This window comes from Phascolarctos cinereus, unplaced genomic scaffold, assembly GCF_003287225.1.
Source record: "Phascolarctos cinereus isolate Bilbo 61053 unplaced genomic scaffold, phaCin_HiC Scaffold_1;HRSCAF=81, whole genome shotgun sequence".
Classification (NCBI taxonomy): domain Eukaryota; kingdom Metazoa; phylum Chordata; class Mammalia; order Diprotodontia; family Phascolarctidae; genus Phascolarctos; species Phascolarctos cinereus.
This window is the reverse complement of record NW_027555514.1, coordinates 89,974,951-89,992,749: the sequence shown is the minus strand read 5'-3', so window position 1 is coordinate 89,992,749 and position 17,799 is coordinate 89,974,951. Positions and strand designations below refer to the sequence as shown.

The window sequence follows — 17,799 nt, the reverse complement described above, 5'->3', positions numbered from 1 at the left end:
ATCATCGGTTTAAAGATGGGGGGTGGGCTACAAAATTCCAAAGCAGATTCCAATTTTAATATTATTTTGTATTCAGTGGTAGTTTCTGTTATCTAAGGATAGAAAAAAATTACAAGTCTTTTGTGTTTATAAAGAACAAGATGCCAGTTTTGTGCATGTGGCTAAATTATATAGTCCGTTCAAAAACAAATAATTTGCAAAATTTTATGTACCCATGGATGACCCTTGATACCTTTACTCATACACTCCTTTCCAGAGACTATTTTATAAAGAACCATTACCACAAAGTTATAGGAAGCTCTGCTCTCCCAGGGATTATAGCCATGTTAAAGAAGAGTATGAAAAAGGCAGAGGACAAATGATCTCATTTTCAGAATTCATCACCAGCTCCTCATCCATAATTCCACCAAAAACTCCTTGTTATCATCTTGGAATGATTTGACCCATATCTGAAAAATCCCAACATCCCCTCAGTTACTTACTTCTTCCCCCTTTTGGATTCTCCGATTAGAACTAATGATGATTTTGTGTCCTCTTTCAAACGTCACCACCTCAGCCACACAATTAGGTGCACATGAATGGTTGATATACCTGCAAAGCCATCATTTTGGAAAGCATTTTTTATTCCAAGTCAGAATGGAAACAAAACTCCGAACAAAACTCAATTTTGATTAAAAAGAAAAACACTAATTACCCTTTTCTATCAACCTTTACCCTGAAAAACTGTAAATGCAACTTAAATAAATTTACAACATTTGTTTTTAGATGATTTAGCTTTCCTTAAATTAACTGGAGAAATACTACTTGACAGCATCATACCACTCAAATCTTTCTTTAACTTTCTTTCTTTGCAGTAATGTGAACAACTTAGGGAAAGAACCTAACTTATTCTAGGGTCACCTACCTTGCAGGCCCTCCTGTCAATGTGGCATCAATGACGTGATCATTATCAATTCGGAACATATACACACCCCGATTCTAAAAAAGGAGAAAGAAATTAATATTTGGTGTAATTTTCCCCAACGAGAAGCCATCAGCAATCACCAACCTACAAACAGGACACAGTTTACTATGTTTACACTTCAACTTGCTAATCATTTTGTCAGGATCAGGAAACAGGTTGGGGAAGAGGTACATCTCACTGGCCCATCACATCCATATTTATAAATGCTAACTCTGGTCAAAGATACATATAACATTACATGACTCTATCTACAAAAAGTGGAGGATGGGAAGAGAGAAGGTACCAGCCATTTTATTCAATACTGATTGCACAAGATGACCACATTTGGTCCCATTTCTCAGTAGCCCTATGGGAGAGCTTGATATTAGTGTGAGTACAGTAAAATTTAAAGACATACAGAGAATACGCTACCTGAGACTCATAAAGTTTTTCTTTTCTGTTTGCTACTTCATTTCGGATGATGGTTCCAATGTATTCAATGACCATGGTGTGCTTTTCAATGTCTCTAGCAGCATATAAGCCTAGTCCCTGTAAAAGGAGAGCATGAAATTCATAAGTGCATTAAGAACACCAATTATACATGGTTAAAAAAAAACCCAAAACACCATATCTAATACATCAACTAGATGCTAATAACTTTTTTCACTATATATCCTATAGTATGAAATTTGCGAACTCATTACTCTGCCTGGACTGACTATTCAAAGACTTTTGCCATATAGTTCTAAAAACCTTCACACTCTGTATATAATCTTTCTAGATTCCACAATAGTTACCTTGATTTTTTTCCCTTCATATAATGAATTCACTTTCATTTTGTGTGTGTACCCGTGCTTAAACACACACACACCCCATCAATACTAAATAATGATCAATGACAAATAGGTTGGTAGAATATACTGCCATGATTCTGAACGTATTTAAAGCTATCATTTATGAAAAATGTTAAAATAGCTGGAGAATTCTGACCTATTTTCCAAATAAAAACAGACAATGAACTGGTAAAAGGGAAGATAAAACAAACAAACAAAAACATTCAGTCAACCAACCAGGCATTTCTAAGTCTTCAATAATGTTGCTTAAAGGTATACCTACTCATTGCAGATTCCTGGAGAAGCTTTTGATCTTCATTGCTATTAATGTTAGACTTAAAATATTCTGAACAAAATCAATCCTGACCTGACAGGTGCTATTTTTAATCAATCAAGTATTTATTAAGCACCTACTATATGTCAAGCACCATCATTATAAAATCCTTGCTTTGAAGTGATTTACATTCTAATGGGAGACCAGAAGAATACAGACACACAGAAAATAGAAAATAAATACAAATAAATATGAAGTCGTTTGAAAGTGAAGGCCCTAAAAGTTAAGGGGATCAAGAAATGTTTCATATAGAAGATGATGCCTGAGCTATATCTTAAAGGAAATGGGGGATTCTATGAGGTCAAGATAAAGTAGCAATGTACTCTAAGCATAGGAGACATGCAGTACAAAGGCATGAAAATGGGAGATGTGGAGTTCCACATATGAAAAAAAGAGAGAAGGGCAGTTTGGAGGGATCATAAGAGTGTCGAAGCAGAAGTAAGATCCAAAGAGGGCTGGAAAAATAGGTGAGGGCAAGTGGTAAAGTGTCTTAAAAGCTAAAGAAGAGTTTGATCTGGATTCTAGAGGCAATAGCAGGTCTTTGGAATTTACAGGGTAGAGAAGTGACATGATCAGACCTGACCTTAAGGAAATGTATATATAATGATTTTGACCTTTCATGATTACTTACCATGTTATCTTGTTGCCATGTAACACTACACTGAAATGACCACGTAAATACATTAGGATGAAGTAGAATGAGCTAAATACAGTAGCAGCTAATATTTCATTGACTACTGTTTGGATGAAAAGGAAGACCTTGAAGCAAAGATTTCAGGGCAGTTTCAACAAAGGGGGAATAACTTATTCCACTCTTTGTTAGAAAATCTGCAGCCTCAAACAGTGCTGTCAGTTTGGTTTGGCTGCAAGTTACTGGCTGAGAGAACCAATAGCACAAGAGGAAGAGTAAATTCTACTTAGTGAAAAGGATTCATTCTCAGAAGGATCTCCAGCCAAACAAGGTTGTTCACCTATAATGGTGATGGCTAAAAAAACTAGCATCTTATGCTTTGCCTCTTTAAAAGATGTGCTTTATCCTAGTTCAATTATGATTGTACCTGAGCGGTGAATAACATCATCAAAAATCCCTGTGCAACTTATCTACTGATCTGGATTTTCACAGTTCTTGGAGGAGATCTGTCCAGGTTTTTCCAGTGTCCTTGGAGGAGATAAGAGCTTGACAAGGAATTTTTAAAAAATCATTGCTGTATCTTTTCTCTTTGCAAAGATTATTTTTCAGCATCACTCTACAAATTTATCCAGAAGCTAACCATATGGCAGGATGAATAATTCAGGGTGGGAATAGAAGTTTCTAATTATGGCTTAACTTATAGATTCCATGGGTTCTGATTCTTTGGATGAGTAGGGAACATGATTTCTATCCACCAAGATAGTGAGAAAATTAGGTCCACATTCTCCTGTTTTCAGAGAGGCTTTCTTATTCTTTGGAAATAATGAAATTGATCTTTGTTCAACCTCATAACTCACTGAAACCTAAATGGCATCCTGTCTCCCACCCTTCTCTAACTCACTTTTATTCAATGCCCACATTGTGATAGCACTCTCTTTAGGTGTTGGAAATTGTCATCCTCATTTAAACACTAGCTTGTTACCTGGGGTAAAGTAACTCAAAACCTGAACCTACAGTTAATCATCGCACTGATGTCACGTACGGCAAATTACTGTGGCCTGGAAACAAAGGAAATCAAGACAACAGATATAAAAAATTATCCTGACAACCATGTGAAATTCCTACCACACATGTTAAATAAATTTCATCAAACTTCTCTACAGAGCACAAAATACATCCATAGAGAGAGTTTCAGCTCACCTGAATCCTAGACCGCGCTAAATACACATTGGATTTCCATTCAGTCTTCATTTTGCGGTATTGAGAGGATTTAGAATGGACAAACTGTTTACTATAAGGGGCATTCAACTCTCCAGTGACTGTGCTCTGAAAGGATTTCGAGGTGCTGGTGCTATTCAAGGTGTGAGGCCTGTAGGCATTGGCATATAAACAGAAAAATACAAAGAAAACTGAAGACATCTCTGAATAAGGGACAAGGTCACACTGTTCTTCCGATTCTTTCTGATAAGACACACATACATTGAAAGCTGACTAGCAAATACAACACAGCAGAGCTCTTTCCATTTGGGCATGCACATACACAGCCAGAGACAACAGGGTTTGTGAGCAGCAGACAAATAAAGCACAAGAAAACCCCTACAGAGCCTAGAAACCCTGGGCTGTACTATGTGAAGTTAAAACAAAATACCTTAACACAAACCTCTTGACATGGGTACTCATTTTAGGTTCAGAACGGGCACAGCCCGTGGGGTTAATGGCAAGAGGAAGTTCCATGAGAGGATTTCGGCCATATCTGAAGGTATAGTTTTCACATGCCTCAACCCCAGGAAGCTGAAAGGAAGAATGAAAAAGACAAAAGTTAACACACCTGAGAAATATCCTACACAATATCTAGTCACTAGGACCATCTTTTGTTGATGAGTGTGGCAAGAAAGGGATCTAATCCTGTACAATAAAAAGTACAAGCACGGCAAAAAAGAGATCTGGAATCTCCTATGAAAACGTCATTCCACATCGATGTGAATATTGCTTGTGAACATTTTCAACAATAAAGGTGCATGTTTTGTTCCTAAGATATTTTTTAAAAGCTGCATGTATACATCATAAATCGCAGAAGAGAATTAAGAAATCATCTGGCCCAACCCACTTATTTTCCAAATAAGAGTGACCTGCCCAAGTTCACACAGCACAGTGGCTGAGCAGAGACCAAATTTTTGCATGGCACCAAACATCTTATATGAATATGCAAACTGATCTTTAAAGAGATTATTTAGTGAACCCTGCCAACTTTGCCCTAAAAAAGGAAAAGATAGGGCTCTTTTCATGAGACTGCAAGCAATGCATATAACCAAATGGGATTTTAGAACCTGCACTTCTCTATAAAACATTCTGGCACTCAGTGGCTTGGGAAACAACTTCAACTTCTGATACATGTGTCAATATGAATAGCTCTAGGTTACCGATAATTCCTTGGAATTTTAAGTCTCTCATGCCCACTCTTACACTGCTTACTTTCTTAGTTGTTTTTGCATATCAGTTTCATTTCCATTTTAAATATCACAGTATATAAGGTCAGAGATATGAGGTTAATATTCAAGACTATTTTAGGGAAGTGTAACTTATTTCTAGGAGAATTTTTGCTTTAATTTACTTCCCAGACTCTGTCTCTCTACTATACAAATTCATATAACCTTGATTTTTTTTTTAAACAAATAGATTCATTCATACAGTGTTGGGCCATCCAAGAGGGAAATTATACAATTCTAGTAAATAGCCTGTAGGGACTTTCTTGAGCTTTCCACAAGTGAGTTTGTAACATTAACAATTATTGCCTTTGAAAAGTCTGCCCTTTAGCCTCAGTTATGGGTATTCCAAAACTTCATGGGAAATAATTCAATTTTGAGGAACAAGTCATGTCCAAAAATAACACCCCCTTTAGAGTAAATCAGTTGGCAGCAAAGATTATTAGTCATGAGGATACTGATCAAGCCTTTATTATATCTGATTTTCCATACAACAAGACTTGCTTCATGACATTTAATAAATGGTTGTTGAATGAATATATAAATGAATGACTAAGTACTTTATGTGAATAAAGTGAAAAGGAATTTTCCAGGATGAAAGAAAATTTCTATTTTACAACTTAATCAAAGCACTTACCGACTCAGCTATTCTTGCCACAGCAGAGACTGTTAAACCAAATAGATCTTCTCCTTTTAAATACCCAGGAAAGAGCTGAAGCATTTCGGATTCTTTTCGAACACATGCAACAGGCTCCAGAATTTTATCCCAAACACCTAAATGACAAGGAAAAAAAATTACAATGACAGACATTATGATGACATAAAAATGAATGAACAACACACACAGAACTCAAGAGAAGACGCTAAATAGTCAAAAGAATTATTAACTATTTCCCAAAAAGAATCTACCAATATTGAACAGACCCAGTAACAATAATCACTACATTCAATAAGTCCATGAAATTGAGGAGTTCATGTTAGTCAGCCAGAAATTATTCACTATAATAACAAATCAAAATTCCAATGAGTTACTGCAGTTTTCATAATGCCTTCTATATAACTTATGGTGACCATAAGTATTTTACCGAAATCTTAATAACAACAAAAAAAGCTTATTTTCCTTTGACTAATATAAAATAATCTAAGAAGTCACTCTTAATGAAAAAGCAAATGATTTTAACATCTTTGAATTTCAACACTGTTCAATAATGAATGATTTGGGGCAGCTAGGTGGTGCAGTGGATAGAGCATCGGCCCTGAAGTCAGGAGGACCTGAGTTCAAATCCAGCCTCAGACCAAACACTTGGCACTTACTAGCTGTGTGACCCTGGGCAAGTCACTTAACCCCAACTGCCTTAAAACAAACAAACAAACAAACCAACCCAATAATGAATGATTCACAATGACAGGCAATGTAAAAGAATATAATTTTGACATGTCCCCTGCCCTCTAGCTGTCTATCTTATAATCTGGCTAGAAGTTTTGTGAGTAGGAAGAGGCGATACTAAGCTAAATTTACTTAACTATTATTAAATTTCTTCTGTGGTTCTGGGTGGGCCAAGTTGGGTACAACTGCCTACTTGAGGACATAAGCTGGAGTAACAAAGTTATTGTGTTTATAGAATATGTGTGTTTAAGGATAAGTCAAAAACTTTTATCTAATTTTTCTCTGCTCAACTCTGCCCATGGTCCCCAAGCCATAAGAAATTTAATAAAAGCTAATTTAATTTAGTGTGCCATTGCCTCTCTCTGCTTGCATAACTTCTCCTAGCCAAATTATAAGGGAAACAGCTAGAGGGCAAGGAACGTGTCAAAGTTATATTGCCTGACATTGCCTATCAATGTGGCTAGTTCATTACTGAACAGCTTTGAACTTCAAAGGCTTTAATAGCTCTAGTTTTAATAGGATCTGTAATGAAATCCAAATAGAAGCTAGAGGATGCCTTCATTTCTAAGTATCCATCAATGTATTTCTGATTTGATTCCCTTCCTGTTCCTCATAAAGTACAGTAGATGCTGAACTAGAAGCTCACTCCAAACCAATTTTTTTTTATTAAATACAATAAAAATCCTTATTGTTAGAAGGCTTTGTTTTTATTATTTCACAGGGTCCAAATAGGGGGGAAGAGGTATTACCAGTACATCCTAAACAGCAATTTAAGAGCATTCAATGATTTGCAAGTTCAGAGAGTTGGGTTCTAGTCCTGGCCTTGCCACTCTGTAACTATGGGCAGACAATCTTTATGAACCTCAGTTTTCTCATTTGTAAAAGGAGGAGAGTGGATCTGATGACTTCTAAGGTACCTTTCCTTTTAGCTTCAGGAGCAGATCCAATTTTTCTAATATGGCTGACGATAGTACACAGAAGCGACTAAATTCAAATGATATATTCTGATTTCTAGTCAATCATTTCAGGTAGCCCCAAACCACTAAATTTGGAATGGTGATTGCACCAGAGCTTATTTTCATTAAATCCTATCTAAGTAAGGTGCTGGAAGTATTCCTCAGATCCAATTCCCAGAAGATACTAACTCCTGACAGAGTCCATGTGTAGGTATAGTATAGATATACCAACAACAGTAGTTTTATGAAATGGGATATAGGTTTCAAGGTGAATAACATGCTGATTTAATCACTATCAGAAATCATTTTGGAAAGTTTTTATTTAAAATATACATTGACCTGGATCTTCTGAAGCTACTAGGATCATAGTTTGCCTTCCAAAAAATCATATCATAATCCAATTAAGATAGCACAGAGAATTTCATCTTGTATTTCAAAATGTAATTCTTAGCAATTTATCAAAAGCTGCTTTAGCATATGGAAAAAAAAGTGGGAGGGGTGATGGGAAGAAGGGAGAATACATAGAAAAGTTGCAGTAATTCTGTGTAACAAAAATATAGTCAACATAATTGCATGCTACCTTTAGGAGAGGTATCAGTAAGAACAAGATCTTCATGGCCTTGCTCCACAATCTTGATCACAAACATGGGAAGCCCATCCTTCTCCTCAATAGAACATAAATAGCGACAACGTCTATTTGCATACCGCATACTCCAGTATAATCTGCTGGCTTCATATCCAACAGGGAAGAGAGCTTTAGGAGAATGGAATGCCTGCATCTGCTGTGGTAATAGCTGACCAATTGTGTGGAAGATGAGGCTTCCCACTCGGAAAGTGTGGTCACGTTCTCCACGCTGCACAATGCTAGCTATCTGACGAACCTCATCTCGTTGGACATAGACCCTCCTAAAGACCGCAAAATAACTTAATTCTTGCTCATGAGTTCCCTTTGGCTTGTGCATGGGGCAAAGCATTGTTTTGTCCTTAAAAAACATGCATTGTGCTTTAATGGCACAGGTAAAGTGATAAATGTTGGTGCACCTAAACCTGTGACAACCGCCAGTGGCACCCATTTTGTGACAGAACACACATTTCATTTGCAGGCCCCTCCGAAGTGCCAGTTCCACATTTATTAAGGCACCAGCTTGTGTCTCATAGACCTCTGTGGACCAAAGAGCACAATTCAAATGGACCCAAAGATCTAAGTCAAGGTTGAGCAGCCTTGCAGGCCCATCGGTTAATCCATCACCTTCTTCATGACAGAAGCAACACTTCCTATAGTCTTTAGGCACAGGATCGGGTTTCAAGGAAGTGCCCCGTTTTTTCAGAAACTCATCTATTTCATCTTCACAAGGTGGTTTGAAAGTGCCCTTGGGAATTACAATATGAATGCTCCATTTCTTCCATTTCATCCCTTTCCATTTCTTACTTAGTGGTCTACAATCATCAAAAGCACTATGGATGGCTCTCAGGCGAGGTTTCAATTTTACTGTTACTTTCAGTTCATCCGGCTTTGTTTCTACTTTGGCTGCTTCCAAGGCAGGAGGGAAAGTAATGGGAGGTGACGCTGGGGGAGAGACTTTTTCCTGAAGCTGTGGGAGACAATGGACATCTAAGGAGGAGATGTTAGTACTGTACTGATGGAATGCTTTAGGGGGCATCTCTTTTGTTGGTGAGTGTGGCAAGGAAGGGAGTGAATCCTGTAAAATAAAAAGATATCGTTAGAAAAAAAGTGATAAATAACCCTAAGAATTGCTCAAATTTGAACATGCTTAAAGAAAGAAACTCAGATACAGGTGTTTTTATTTATTTATTTGTTTTTTGGCTTAGCTGAGAATAAAGCTTTAGAAATTATAGGGAGAGAGGAAGTAAATAGAGGGCAAAAAGCAGCAGGGTCAGTCTAAGATGTTAAAAGATTTGATCACAATAGATGACACTAGGGTTGGTCTTGTGACTGATCTTTCAGTTTAATGTTCCTTTAGCTCCTCTCACTTAAATGGAACTTTTGCCTCTCTTCCACTAACCTCCCTAGGTTATATATTAACTCTAAAAAAATTTATTATATAACGAAGTGTAATCAATAATACTGTCAGTGGAGATATCCCCTTTAAAAGTGCTTTAAATAATTCTTTGGATTTATATAGTGACTTCTCTGCTAAATGTTTCTGCAGAAACATATAACAAAGAGAAGGGAAGTTAAGAAGCCAGACACCCCCCACCCCCACCCCATTCTTCCTCCCTCCCAAAAGAGAATCTTCATGAAAGTGATATACCTTCAGTACCTAAGTGTTCTGTGCACAGCAGGTACTAAATAAAGCCTTCATGAAATCAACTTTTTTGAGAACACATTTTTGCAGGGATGTTTGGGTATTTGCTGGGAATTGTGTTTTATTAATACATAATATATCAATGCATTTAAAACATCTGCTAAATTGCAGCTGAATAGGATAGGAAGAATGACAAGGTTTGTAAAAGCTGAATAATGTTCATGGAGCACATAATCTTAGAAATGCACTGTTAACAGGCTTCTACATTGTATGAAACCAAATAAAGTAGAGATGTTTTTCTCTGCTGAGATGGAGAGGAATATACAGGCTTCCCTATACAAAAATATTCACTTTCTCAAAAGAATATTTTTTGCAGTTTTAAGAAATCAAAAATGGAATTGTGAAAGAAATTATTTCAGGTCCTCCAAAATAAAAGGTAGGAAAGCTAGATTCAAGTCCCAGCCATGACAGTATTAGGAATGTGATCTGACCTTGAATAAGTTACTTACAATTCCCCCTTTTCTGGACTCTGTCCATCAGATTTTCAAACAACTACAGTGCAGAGAAATTTGCCTTCAATTTTCCATTATGTATTACAAATGGTTACAGAATAAAATTATGTATCAATGATATTAAACTTTAAAAGTGAAATCATAGTTTCCCTCAAACAATTAGTCCTTCAAGGTTTTACACAATTAGCTCATCAGCTTTATGACAAAAATCAGACAGCACTAAATCACTACATCTTAATCTTTAAATTGTTACCTTGTGTTCTGAGTTTTTTCCTTGTACAGTTGTTGAATAAAGAACAAAACAGTTATTACTACAAAATACAGTGTCCTTTTCCCCTCTATCAGAGCTTTCTTGGGAATCCTGAAAATCAAAGAGAAAAGGTATGTGAGCATTTCAACATTATAACTCACTCAAGAAACACCTACTGAGCTAAAGTTGAACACTGTTGGTGAATGTAGCTTAGAACTCTCCTCCTGTCCCCCCCTGATTTATTATTTCCCTCAGACAAAGTGGCAGTGAAAACTGAGTGAAAGTGTCACAAGCAGAGATTTGTACTTTATATCCTATGTTACAGAAAATGTGACTCACTTTTGACTTAAAAGTAAAAGGTAACTATTGTCCAAATATCTAGTACAGACATGTAGTATATGGAGAGAAATGAACTTAGGAAACATGAGCAGCAGAAATATTTTTTTTCCTTTTCATATTTATTTCAGTCTTGAATCTAAGATGACCATAAAAAGCAGCCAGTTTGGCTGGAAAGAGAGCGAGAGAGCCAGAGAAAGAGAGAGCGAGCGAGCGAGAGAGAGAGAGAGAGAGAGAGAGAGAGTGCGCAACATAGTGAGAGCGCGAGAGCGAGAGAATGCATGCTTGTACTTGTGGTGCTACTATCACCATTTCCTGTTCCTTCCTTTCCCCTGCAAAAAAACCTGCAGTTTACAAAATTGAAACTAATGTCTTATGTCTGGTTGATTATTTACAATGTAAAAAAGATTACTGCACCATTCAAACTTTGGAAAACTTAACAGTTATGAATCCTGGATACTCACATACACATAGATACAGACAGACAGACATGAATGGTTATCCCTGAAGTATTTTTTAAAATTAATTTATTTTTAGTTTTCAACATTTACTTCCATAAGATTTTTAGTTCCAAATTTTCTCCCCATCTCTCCCCTCCCCCACCCCAAGACAGCACGCATTCTGAATACCCCCTTCCCCTAATCTGCCCTGCCTTCTATTTACCGCGCCCCCCCCTTCTCTTATCCTCTTCTCCTTCTATTTTCCTGTAGGACAGGATAGATTTCTATACCCCATTGCTGCATATCTTACTCCTCAGTTGTATGTAAAAACAATTTTTAACATTAGTCTTTAAAACTCTGAGTTCCAAATTCTCTTCCTTCTTCCCTCTCCACCAACCCTCGTTTGAGAAGGCAAGCAATTTGATATAGGTTACACATGTGTAGTCACACAAAACATTTCCATAATAGTCATGTTGTGACTATTCTATTCTCTCCTTTGACCCTGTCCCTCCTCAAAAGTGTACTTCTGATTGTCCTCTCCCCCACTCTGCCCTCCTGTCTATTATCTCCCCTAGTTTCCTGTAGGATAAGATAGATTTTTCGTACCCAATTGAGTGTGTATGTCCCAACGTCTTTAATAACTTAAATCTGCACTATGAGTCTCTCTCTGTTTTTTACTATCTCTTTATATTTTTATATGTATATATGTGTCTCTGTGTGTGTATATATCTATATATCTATGTCTACATATAAAATCTTGTGTATGTATGCAAATCTACTTTAATTGAGAAAAAGCAATATAGCTTTTAGATACCTGTTTCAGAAAGCCTGGACCTTTAAAAGATTTCCGAACACCGCTACCAAGAATGACCACTTTACAATGACAACACCACTGTGGTCTGAGTGCAGAGTTATCAGTAATATTTTGATTATGATCCTTATAACCAGCTAGACCTGAAAAATAAAAATTTGTTAAGAGATTATAAACACTTGGAGACACGAATGTACTTCAAGTGAAATGATATACTATGGAATTGCAAATAAACATTAAAGGAAATATTTACAATCGAATTCACAATGACAAGTCTTATTTGAGGAAATAGAGTTTAAGAGAGTAACAGAGGACTGAGACATAATTTAAGGAAGATATAGAGAATGAGGTAAAAGTTGCATAATTTTATTAATACAAAGAAAGTTCAGACATAGAATAAGCAGTGCTTTCTATTATAGACATGAACTAAATACTATTATTCAACAAAAGTTATTATTTTTATAATAATAATAGATTTTATGCAAGCAAAAGTGAAAGAAAATGACAAAGATTTACAAAAAATGCTTATGCATTAAAGATTCATTGTTGTGAAATAACGCTTCTAGGAGAACCTCATATGAAAGAGGTGATTTTTAAAAATCAAATTGTTAAATTAGCCTATTTAACTTATTCCTCTCCAAATAGACCATTTTGTTGTTCAGTCATTTCATCTATTATCATTCTTCTTCATGTTCCCATTTGGAGTTTTCTTGGCATTGATACTGGAGTGGTTTTCCATTTCCTTCTCCAGTTCATTTGACAGATGAGGAAACAAAGGCAAACAGGGTTAAAATGATTTGCTCAGGGTCACACAGCTAGTATGTGTCTGAGGCCAGATCTGAACTCAGGAAAATGAGTCTTCCTGACTCCAGGCCCGGTACTCTATTCACTGTACCACCTAGCTACACCAACTAGACTTACACATATATTCTGTTTTATATTGCTATGTCACATACTTCTAGAGAATAGAAAAGGACACCTAACAAAGTACTAGGGATTCAGGAAATGTCTGAATAATAAATGTAATACATATCGTCTCTTGGTTGGTACAGTATACAAATATTAGTTATAAACTCCTAAAAAACAAACTGAGAAATCTTATCTTAAGGATTAAGAATTGCAAATGAGAATGTCATAAACTAACTCACCATTGCTTGTTGGAGGAAATGGCATATTTGCTTGTTTGAGTTTGTAAGAGGCTACTAGTCTTCCATGGCTCATGGATACTGGTGGAGGAGCATGTGGGAGTAACTGCTGCCGATATTCTAAGCCAGAGTTCATGCGAGAGCCATTTACCAAGCCCACGTGGGAAGGAATATCTGGAGCATTACTGACCTCGTAACTGTTAGGAATTCGTACGTGAAGAAGATCGGAAAATGCAGCCACAACACTACTAATATTCTAAAAACAACAAGTAAATGTTTGGATGTTATCCAAAGGTAACAATGAACAAGAGGATATCATAAAATAGCACTGTTTTAAGAAATCTTCCTGTTACATTTTGGAACTTAATGATTTCTCAAAAAAAAATTTTAATATTTGACAAATAGCAATATTAACTGTACTATAATAGACCTAAAAACACACAGTTACAGGTACTCCCTGCACCAGGGTAAAACAGAAATCTATTAATCCAATTCCTCTGTGTATCATTCTACAAATATTCCAGAACTCTACCCAACATACTCAAAACTTTATCTTGTTCTCTTCTGTAGGAGCTTTTGAGCCATCCTTCTATTATCATTCTTCACTCTATATTAAACTTTTTCTACTCATGACCCCTTCTGCACAGTGGGTCATGACCCTATATGGGGTCCTACAGTTGAAGAAGTGCTGCTGAGTCTATATAACTGATTCCCTTACCCAGTCATATATATCCTTCATGTCAGTGACACTATTTTTTGCTTGTCACTCTTTCCAACTAATAGCCTACTTCCATCATTTATCTTTCCATTTTGTACCTGCAATTGTAATTGTGCAAAAATTCACAGCCAAACTGGTATCATTAATTGCTATTAAAAAGGCAGGCAGTGGCAGGAGCAAACAGTTTTGCAAAACTGAAATTCTGCATAACTCAGATATGGTTCAGTCCAATTTCCTCCTCCTAAATGCTGGCCCCATCTTATTATCAGTCTGCAGTTTCCTTCTAAGATGCACACCACCAAATAAAAGATGAAGAGGAATCTTTCTTCCTACAACTCTTGGGAATTGTGTGATTTGAGTCACCTGCAAAAGTCTACATGTTCCTACAGACACCCTCCATGCTTACAAAGACCTTTCCAATTCAGGACTATAGGAGAGAGGAAGCCTATGAACTGATAACTGATGATATATTCTTACTTGCCTGTTTTGGGTACTGCCCTTGATTTTTTTTTTCTAATTCTCCTACTTTCCTGTTGAGTAAGACAGATTTCAATAAAGGGCTTTGGAAACAGAGATTAAAAATTATTTAGAGACTAAGAATGAGTGGGTCAAAGAACAGATCATAGAAACAATTACTAATTTCACTGAAGAGAATGACAACAATGAGACAACATTCCGAAATTTGTGGGATGCAGCCAAAGTAGTATGTAGGAGAAAATGTACTTCTCCAAACATATGTAACAATAAAAGAGAGAAAGAGAAGACCAGTGAATTGGGTGTGCAATTAAAAATACTAGAAAAAAGAACAAATTAACCCCCCCCCATTAAATGCTGAAATGGAAATCCTGAAAATCAAAGGAGATTAATAAAATGTTAAAAAAAAAAAAGCCAGAGAAGTAACAAATAAAACTAGGAGCTGGCTTTTAAGGAAAAAAAACAAAACCAACATAATAGATCAACCACTGGTTAATTTGATTATAAAAAGAAAAAAGAAAACCAAATTACTAGAATCAAATATGAAAAAGGGGAAATCACCAACGAAGATAAAGTGAAAGCTATTATTAGGAGTTACTTTGCCCAATTATATGCCAGTAAAACTGACAATCTAAATGAAATTGATGACTATTTAAAAAAATAAGAACTGCCCATATTAACAGAAGAGGAAACAGAATACTTAAATAACCTTATCTTAGAAAAAGAAATCAAACAAGTCATCAATGGGATCTCTAAGAAAATATTCCCAGGACCAGATGGATTCACAAGTTAATTCTACCAAATGTTAATTAATTAATAATTAATCCCAATACTACGAAAACTATCTGGAAAAAAATAAAATAAAATAGGAGTTCCACCAAATTTCTTCTACGGCACAAATATGGTGCTGATATCTAAATAAGGGAGAGCAAAAACAGAAAGAAAACTACAGACCAACTTCTTTAATGAATATTGATGCAAAGATGTAAAATAAAATATTAGCAAGGAGATCACAGCAATATATCAAAGATCATATATTATAACTAGGTGGAATTTTTTAGGAATGCAGGGCTGATTGAATATCAGGAAATTCAATACCAGGAAAATGGATCACCATAATTAACCATATCAACAACAACAAAACACCCCAATCCCCACCACAGGAGAAAGCCTTTGACAAAATACAACACCCATTTCTATTGACAACACTAGAAGCCACAGGAATAAATGGAGCCTTTCTTCAAATGATAAGTACCCATCTAAAACAATGAGCAAGCATTATCTGTAATGAAGATAAACTTGAACCCTTCCCAATAATGTGAAGCAAGGATGTACATAATCACTACTATTATTCAATAGAAATACTAGCTGTAACAAGACAAGAAACAGAAGAAATAAAAATAAGCAATGAGGAAAAAAAACCTATCACTTTGCAGATGATACAATGGTATTATTCTTGGAGAACTCTAGAGAATCAACTAAAAACTATTTGAAACAATTAACAACCAGCAAAGTTGCAGAATATAAAATAAACCCATATAAATCATCAGCATTTCTACATATTACCAACAAAGTCCAGCAGCAAGAGATAGAAAAAGAAATTACACTTAAAATAAATGTAGACAATACAAAACACTTGGGAGTCTACCTACCAAGACAAACCAAGGAACCACATGAACACAACCATAACTTCTCACACAAATAGTGAGATCGAAACAACTGGAGAAATATCAATTGCTCATGGGTAGGCTGAGCCAATATAATGAAAACTACAATTCTACATAAGTTAATTTACTCATTCAGTGCCACACCAATCAAACAACCAAAGAATTATTTTATAGAGACAGAAAACAAAACAACAAAATCCATCTGGAAGAACAAAGGGTCAAAAATATCAAGGGAATCAAAGAAAAATCATATGCCACCCACCTCCTAAAACAGAGGTAATGGACTTAGAATGCAGAATGATCATGAAACCATTAAGAACATCATAAAGAATCAAGAACTCCTACTCAATGATCCTTTTCAGAACCCAGAGAAAAAATCTAAAAACGTACCCAAAGAAGAAAAATAAAGTATTAATATTCGTTTGGAAGAAGTTTGATATTTAAATGAAAGAATAAATAAATCTTAAATAAGCTAAAGAAAAATATGTTTCCAGTACCATTCATCATAAGAGAGATTCTGGAATAAACTCAAGTCAGCATAATAGTGATCATATTACACCAATGAAATTGACTGTTTGCTACCATGCCTTGATGAATGTCCATTAATTAACTTCGATTCAAAAAGGCTTTATTAAATACTATATGAAAGGAATAAAAGAAATAAAACTGAACAAGACAACTAACATCAAAATCAGCAGATATAATAATCATCTAACATTTATAGAGCACCTATTATAAGCATACTGCAGGGGATACAAAGCTTATGAGATATTGTCCAATGCAGAATGAAACATACGTTTTTAAATGTGGCCAAAGAGGTTTTACTCAATTAGGCATATTGATGAGATTTTTATTTATTTTTAAATGTTTAATGATAGGGCCATGGGAGGGAAAGGTAATAAATGCTATTAAATAATTTTTATAGATTAAAAAGAATGTAAATTTTTAAAAAAATTTTATTTTTTTCATTAAATATCTCTCAATTACAAGTAAAACAATTTTAACAATCATTTTTAAAAATGCAGTGTCAATTTTTATTTCTCTCTCTCCTCTTGAGAGAGCAAAGCAATCTGATATTATACATGTAAAGTCATGTAAAACATGTCCATATTAGCCATGCTGCAAAACAAAACACAGAGACAAAAGAAGTACAAGAAAAATACAGTAAAAAATAAGGTCTGCTTCAGTCTGTGTTCAGAATAGGCCCATTAAATATTAATGGCGCAAGCAGGTGCATTAAATATTAATATTCAAATTTTTAAAAAACTGCAAAAGATAACACTCAAATTTTAAATGTTATAAAAAGATCTTTATTTTGATATCTGAAAGTCAGGAGATATAGTCCATGCATATAAGTATATGTGTAAATGGTATGACATTTTATCCCTTACCTCAGCAGCTGTGGGATGTAGAGTGATTGCCACAGATATAAGGCCAGATTTAGGGCCATTCTGGGATGGGCCAAATGGCGATGTGAAAAATAGGGTGCCTGAACCAGGCTCAGCTTTTATATCATTCTGTCTGGCTTCTGAACCTTAAAAAAAAATAATAGTGAAAGTGGACTGTTTGTCCAAAGTACATTAACACTACATTGTTCAGGAAAAAAAAATAG

General features: G+C 35.5%; 1 protein-coding gene across 2 annotated transcripts in view; it reads right to left on the bottom strand.

The window, feature by feature from the left end:
• KMT2C (lysine methyltransferase 2C) overlaps window positions 1-17,799 on the bottom strand; it is a 306,292-nt gene that overhangs the window by 7,308 nt on the left and 281,185 nt on the right. For both annotated transcript variants that reach the window (XM_078152657.1, XM_078152656.1), the window contains 11 exons: window positions 17,579-17,721; window positions 13,332-13,584; window positions 12,187-12,326; window positions 10,600-10,707; window positions 8,148-9,267; window positions 5,862-5,998; window positions 4,390-4,532; window positions 3,942-4,110; window positions 1,376-1,492; window positions 905-978; window positions 483-591 (listed from right to left, as the gene is read on the bottom strand). In XM_078152657.1, the coding sequence (XP_078008783.1) occupies window positions 483-591; window positions 905-978; window positions 1,376-1,492; window positions 3,942-4,110; window positions 4,390-4,532; window positions 5,862-5,998; window positions 8,148-9,267; window positions 10,600-10,707; window positions 12,187-12,326; window positions 13,332-13,584; window positions 17,579-17,721 (2,513 nt within the window). The remainder of the gene's footprint in view (window positions 1-482; window positions 592-904; window positions 979-1,375; window positions 1,493-3,941; window positions 4,111-4,389; window positions 4,533-5,861; window positions 5,999-8,147; window positions 9,268-10,599; window positions 10,708-12,186; window positions 12,327-13,331; window positions 13,585-17,578; window positions 17,722-17,799) is intronic.